This window comes from Lactuca virosa, chromosome 9 (assembly GCF_052849685.1).
Source record: "Lactuca virosa cultivar CGN04683 chromosome 9, Lactuca_virosa_CGN04683_v6, whole genome shotgun sequence".
Taxonomy (NCBI): Eukaryota; Viridiplantae; Streptophyta; class Magnoliopsida; order Asterales; family Asteraceae; genus Lactuca; species Lactuca virosa.
In genome coordinates this window covers 179,541,779-179,549,250 of record NC_136434.1, presented here as the reverse complement: position 1 = coordinate 179,549,250, position 7,472 = coordinate 179,541,779, and the positions used below count along the sequence as shown (strand labels likewise).

Genomic DNA, 7,472 nt, shown 5'->3' with positions numbered 1-7,472 from the left:
TGTAAGTAAGTTGTAAGAAAGTTGTAGTAAGTTGTAAGTTCTTTTTTAGAAAAGTTCGCCTGTTCCTCCAGAAAATCCTATATTTCCTGCTTTGATGAAAGCTAAGTAACAATGACTCTACAATCCTTTCAATGAGTACTAAATGGATACAAGTTATATGAAACCCAGAGTAAACAAACAATCGGTTGTGTATATCTGCCCTAAGCCCACAACCAAACAAGGAACAGGAAATGAGGCGGAAGGCACACATCCCATTGTTTGTTAGATCATCATTGTATATAACCTTGGCGTATTCACTTGGTACTCACGGAGTTAACTGTAATAGTTCCTTTGTATTTTATGAAAAGATTCTTTAAGAAAACCCTTATTTCTTTTAGTAAAAATGGTAACCACAATAGTTCCTTCTATAATCACTTAGTTTATACTAGCTATATATAATCTAATATCGAACAGATAGTTAGTTATGTGAATCTGCCCTAAGCCCACAACCAAACAAGGAACAGGAAGTAAGGCGGAAAGCACACATCCAACTACCTATCAGATATTAATTATATATAACCCTGATGTATAAACTAAGGTATTATAGAATTAACCACCTAAGGTCCTTTAAGTTATATGGGTTTAATAAAATGGATTAAACCTTTACTGGTATGTTTCTAGTTTTGACTACCAAATGTTCTATTTGAAAAGTATGTTTTGTACTAGAAAACGGTGCATTGAATTAGTGTCCTATAACCTGACCCATTCATGGTACTCCTTATGATTACTTGGTGTATACGGAATATATATAGCTAAGATCGGAGAGATAGTAGGCTGGGTGAATTTGCTCTAAGCCCACAACCAAACAAGGAACAGAAAATGAAGCGAAAAGCACACATCCTATTACCTGTCGGATCCGATTAATATATATCCCTGATGTATAGACTAAGGAATCATAAAGTTAGCATTATAGGTCCCTTTCTACTGAATGTACTAGACCCGACTGTTCTGTTTGTCGCTTGAAAAGATGTATGTTTTCCCTAGTTTATAATTATCTTAACTCGAAAATAGTTTGCATTAACTTTCAAATGGAACTGTCACAATATGAAAGTAATGGGAAAATGTAAGTACACAGTTGTCTTTTGAATTGACAACTTGAACTACTGATTACCTTAAGACAATTTTGTTTTATTAAGGTCATAATATGATGTGGTTGTACCCATACTATACGCTCTCCCTGCAAGAGATTTTGGTTACAAAACACGACTTCAGCAAACAAATTGCTAATCCGTGAAGTAGTCTCACATTAAAGTTATAGTAGTCTTGTATACCCAATTTATTATCACCTTTTGTTTAGAACAATGAGTTAGTGATCATTGGTATATTTTGTTAATCATGATTTGTTCGTCTGTTATAGCGTATAGTGTTCTCTCTGTCATAGCATCTTAGTATATTCTTTCTGTTATAACATCTTAGTATGTTCTTTCTGTTATGGCATCTTAGTACGTTCTTTCTGTTATAGCATCTTAGTATGTTCCTTCTGTTATAGTATCTTAGTATGTTCTTTCTGTTATCGTGTATTGTATCTACCTCCCTGTTTCTCTTTATAATATGCTCTAGTATCTAGTATGAACTGAACCCCTACACTATACCTATTATAGTTTACTAGTATATTTACTTGAACTGTTACTGAAAAGACTCATTTATCTATTAAGTTATGATTGTACTTTAAAAATGGAGTTTTATAAACTATAAAGTAACATAACTTAAAAAGAGTTTTTGAAATGTTTTGATCACTTATAAAAACATAAGCAATCCTTTGAAAGATGTTTATGACACACATTTACACAATTATTATTGTGTTCAACTTGTATCCCCCCCCCCTTTAAAATCATTTAAAACAGTTTAAAAGATTGATTATAGGGGTATGAACTCACCTTATGTGGGTGATTCAAACGAATATGCGCGTAAGGATAAGAAATTCCACGAATGAAGTACCGAGACACAAACGAGTCCTAAATGACATATAATGGCATATATTGGCATGAATATAGTGTTTAGAAGCAACCACATGCAAGGAAACACCTTTAGGGACTAGGAAACACTTGGACCAAGTGTTAGAATCACATGTGATTCATCTAAGGGGAGTGTATGGCCACAATGAGGAGTGTGCGGCCATGGGTGTATGGCCATGGAGTGTGCGGCCGCACACTCATGGTAACAAGTGCACAAAAGTGTCTTTTAATGATAGGGAAGCTTGTGGGACAAATGCTCATCAAGTGTTGATGCTAGGTTTGCACTTTGAAGGCCCTTTAGGGGTGTTTTGAGGGGTGTACGGCCACCCATGAGTGTACAGCCGTACACTCCTTTGGATCTTGAGTTTTGGTCGTTTTTAGGGTGTTAATCTAGTGTTCCGATAATGTACTAAGCATAGGGAAGGAGTACTTACGATCTGGAGGCTCAAGAAGGTTCACAATCACTAAGAACAAGTGTGTGTTCTTGGTGTTCTTGGTGAAATGGATGAAGATTTGAAGATCTAGCCAAAAGATGATTTTCAATGGATGAAATCAAAGGGTGTTACTAGTTTAAGAGGAATAACAACAAATCAAAATGGAAGAAAGCTTACATTCTTGAAGATCGGGTGAAAGGCTTGATGATAGTTGAGAGAGAAATCGATGTTCTTGACTTGGAAACTGAGGAAATGGGTTAGGAATGAAGGGATATCACACTTATGGAGGGGGTGCACGGTCATGATGGGTGTGCGGCTGCACACACATGTATACGGCCGTACACTCATGTGTACGACCGTACACTCCCTCACATGGAGTGCATGGCTTGATTTCAAGGCTAAGAACTTACGCAACTCAATCCTATACCCAATGCTTGAATGTATTGAGCTTTGAACCCTTAAATAAACTCTAAACAATGCTAATTGATAGCAAAAACGGGTCTGACACACTGCGGATTGAATGGCTGAACTTACAAGGCAAAGATTTTCGGGTTGTCACATCCGATAAGGAAAAGATTGAACTGTGGATTAATTCTAATATTTAATTGTTCAAATCCGGATTTATCTGCAAGTTACCTAAACTATAAATATGACCATTATGCATCACAATTTCGTGGTTAATACCTTATAGAATGAGAAATATGGATTTCTCATCATCTATTCTCTCTACTTGTCTGTCTGGTGTTCTAAAGTTTTGGGTGTGAACCATTAAAGACATTCATACTATTGGTTGTTCGCTTTCCATGGAACTTTAGAAGACTTGAATATATGATTTGTTATATTTGATTATAACAAAAGGTATGTATTCTAACCATATGATTATTGGTTGTTCACTTTCCATGGAACTTTAGAAGACTTGAATATATGATTTGTTATATTTGATTATAACAAAAGGTATGTATTCTAACCATATGATTTTCGATATAATATAGGTTAAATGATTGTTCAATAAGTATGTTGTTATAACTTGAGAAAATACCAGAGTTCTAGGTTGCATGTACCCATAAATGTTTATGTAAAAATCTGTTGTGCAAATAATTTTGTAACCTATAAGACCCATCGGATCTAACCTAAAAAACTCAACAAAAATGAAACGGAACACTTGGTTTTTACCTAAGGTTCATAAACCCTAATAATAAAGACAAGTAAAAAGAGGTTTACTTACTTTAAGTGTTTACTCTTGATTTATTTGTTGTAAAAACATGAAATTCTAGTCATATTTCCGTCCCTAAAAATCAATTTTTTTTCTTTCTCCGCTCCTACTTAAAGTCGACATGAAAAGTGAGAAACCCAAGGAGTTTTCTTCCTTCGGCCATCTAATAGTTACACCTCTAGTCTGATTAGGAAAATTAAATATTTAGCTAGATTGTGACAATTAGTCTCTCCTCTTAAACACAAATTCTATGTTCCCCATTCGTATTATACTTAGACTTGAGTTTTAGTTCGATCAAATTTGAGTTGAATGCATTTGAGTCAAATTCTAACTTCAAAAGTTGATTTGATATTATGTTTAAGCATGCTAGACCACAAGTAAAATTTAAAAAGGTGACAAAATAGAAAATACTAAAGCAAAATGACGAGGGAGGGCCCACATGTCAATATTGACAAACAAAAAGAGACTTTGGGTCACACACTACAAGCTTCGGTGCAAACTACAAAGAACCATCCTTTCAAGTTTTCAACTTGCCTTCTTCCTTCTCTCTCTCACACACACAACACACACTGAAAAAGGGCATTATGTTCTCTCTCGCTATCATATGAACTGAATCAATAACCTCATCGGAACACCTTTTTCTTGGTAAATGTATTCGATTCTGTTGTTTTCTATTCCACGATTCGTTCAATTCGTGATCTCATCGACTGAATTGCGATTTTGACTTTTGAAACTTTTTGTAGGGTTTTGGTTGGTTCGTTTTCTTGTTTCGGGAGTGGAGATTTTGTGAGATGAGCAAAGAACGGCCACCGGAGCCGCTTGATTTCTTCATTTGGACGGTTGAGGTATGCCTAATCACTTCTTGTTTTATATCTACAGATCTCGTCGTTCAATTGTGTTTTGTGTTAATTGGGCATTTCGTTGTTTTAATCGAGAAATGTGGGAGGGAAATTGAAATTGTCGAGCCCTTTTGGGATCATGTTCTTCGTTTTCTGCAAGCGATTGTATGGTTTACACAAACTGTGCACAATTACACATCCTTTTTGATAAATTATAATTCCAGTCGTACCGTTCCTTCTCAGAATCATGCTCACTGAAAGCATCAAATTACATCATCATGTTTGAGGTTTCTTTTTACAGATACTCCACATGTGCTTAGGATCAAATAGTCAATTCAGCATACCTACCATACCCATAAATCAACCAAATTTATTCTAAATGACACCCAATTTTGATCCATCATCCCTTTGGTGCTCGGATGATTCTCCCAAATTTATTAAGACATATCAATACGTCTTTGTGTTCTATAGTCTATACTTGCTCTTGATTTCTATTTTTGCTCATAATCCCATTCTTTTACATTCGAATTTCCATTTTATATGCAACGAGGCCTTCGCAATTGCATTTAGTGGGTTAGTGGTTGACTTTTTTTGTGGTCAAAATTTGTGTGACAGGATGTTGGGCTTTGGTTGGAGGAAATAAATCTTGGAGGGTATCGCCAAACTTTTAAAGAAAATGGTGTTAATGGAGAGTATCTTGAGGGCATGTCTATGTTTACAACAGAACAAATTCTTAGGTTTATTCGACGTTGTCACATGAAATGGGGTGACTTTATAACACTATGCAAAGAACTCAGAAGGATAAAAGGTTATATATCTTTTAAACTTTCTTTCTTGCAATACTTATTATTATTATTATTATAATATGTTTTATTAGTTTCTCTTTAGCTCTTACAAGCTCCTTTATTATAGTTTTTATAATCTTGAATGGTGGCTTTTACAATATACTAAAATGTGGTATCTCATTAGCATAAAGTTTCAATTTTTGGAATGTTTTGTAGTAAATAAATTGATTAGGTTTGTGTTGATCCTCTAGTGGCTTGCTTGAAGGGGGAGCAAAAGGTTCGACGACCATGGTGGGCCCCATCTTGTTTATCTGTAGTCTTTGTGAGGGTGGCAAAGCGTAACAGACAATCACGGGTAGTTTCCATGAAACTAGAACCCTGATCTGATCCACTGATCCAACCCAACCCAACCCAGTGGGTTGGGGGGAAAAGTCTGACATCTTCGGTCCTGATCAGCTTTTCCTCGGTGGATCTTGATCAGGATTTCAGATGTTTGAAACATCATATCCGCAAGCAAACGTGTCCTTTTGTTTTGTTTTTATTTAGAAATCAAAACTAGCAAAAGAATTCGGTCTTATATTGTGTATCTTTTGTGTCGATTTTTATTTAGTTGCTTTTGTGTAAAGTTTGTGGATGAAGATTTATATAGCATAATACGGATGAGAAATTTGTATTTGTATTTTGTGTAGATATGCTTAGCTCTCAAGTCGAGAGCATGTTTTTGTGTTAATTTTTCTTCGTTAGATGAGCTATGTTTATCGATTCATCTGTATTTAGGGTTTAGGGTTTGGTATTTCGTGTGCAAAATAAATTTGAAACGAGTATAATTGATGAGCTTATTTTTTTTTTACTGGATTGCAAATAAAACAAGCGAATAGTATCAATGAAAATAGTTAAAACAAGTGAATAATATCAGAAAATTAATTGGAGTGATCCATGTAAAATGGTGTGGAATAAGTTTACAACTCTAAATTTTACGTAAAAAATCTTGAATTCCATTTTTAAGCACTTGAAGGTTGAAATGGTGTGAATGTTATTATTATTATTATTATTTTATTTTCTTTTTATTTTTTTTAGAACGGATTACACAAATCCTAGTCTATTTCTAAAGTACTTCCATAATGATCTTCTTCTATAGAGGTGATACATTTTTTTTACTTATGAAGCCAAAGAAGTCATAAACGAGAATAAGGGGTGGAGGGTGGATAAAATTTGAAGAATTAGTCCTATTGGGCTTCATCAAGGTCCATCTTGTTCTGTTTATTCCAATTGAATTCGGGCTTGATCAAAGGTTGACCTTGTTCTGTTCAGTCCAATTGTGTTCGTTCTGTTCAGTCCAGTTGTATTCCGCCTACCAAAATGCAGCCTAATAGAATTCAAAATCGATAGTTTTTTAAGAGGTTTATCATAAATAAGGCCTTTAATGTCTCTAACCGGTTCCAATCTTGCTCCCCAAATTGCCTTTTATAAGACTATTGTAAAATAGATGAGAAAACTCGTGTAATAGATACCACCGTACACTATTAACCAAGTTGGATGACTTTCAAATTGCTTTCTATCTCACGAATTACGCTTACGGGATATGCCAAGTCATGTCTAAAGTCATAAAAATCAAGTGGAAACCTACTATATGGCAAAACAACTTATGGCGACTTGCCAAGTCGTGTTCCAAGTTACAGACATATTTTCCAACATTTCGTATTGATTCAACTTGGACGGGCAACTTTCAAACCTATACATTTACTCTTTTACTTGCACCAACAATACTCCACAAATTCATTTCATACTACATGCAAAATTACCGTGTGTTTTCATTCAAGGCCACTCTAAAAGTAAACCAATGTGTAAGAGTAAATTATGAAATGTGGATCTCGTACATAACAAACATTCTAAAGATAATTCTTATTCAACTTATCAAAACATAATGTACTTCATACTCACATATTAACATAATGTTATGGGCCAAATCATAGTCTTACAATCACTTCCTACCATAGGAATCATGGTCTTACATACAAGTGTCACAGGCCAGATCCTAGTCTTTCAGGCATTTGCCAGGGGCCAGATCCTGGTCTTTAATATAATTTTCATGGGCCAAATCCTGGTCTTTCATATAACTGTTAGTGCTAGATCCTAGTCTTTCATCCAAGGGTCACAAAGACAACTAGCATCTTACATAGTATAGTGAGAAGACTCACCTCTCAATT

At 34.9% G+C, this 7,472-nt stretch overlaps 1 protein-coding gene across 1 annotated transcript; it reads left to right on the top strand.

Moving 5' to 3' along the window:
* Positions 1-4,130: 4,130 nt before the first annotated feature.
* Positions 4,131-5,995, top strand: LOC145140963 (Sterile alpha motif (SAM) domain-containing protein). Its single transcript, XM_079074332.1, has 4 exons — positions 4,131-4,286; positions 4,385-4,486; positions 5,096-5,288; positions 5,517-5,995. The coding sequence occupies exons 2-4, from the start codon at positions 4,433-4,435 to the stop codon at positions 5,645-5,647; spliced, it is 378 nt and encodes a 125-aa protein (XP_078930458.1). The 5' UTR covers positions 4,131-4,286; positions 4,385-4,432; the 3' UTR covers positions 5,648-5,995.
* The last annotated feature ends 1,477 nt before the right edge of the window (positions 5,996-7,472 follow it).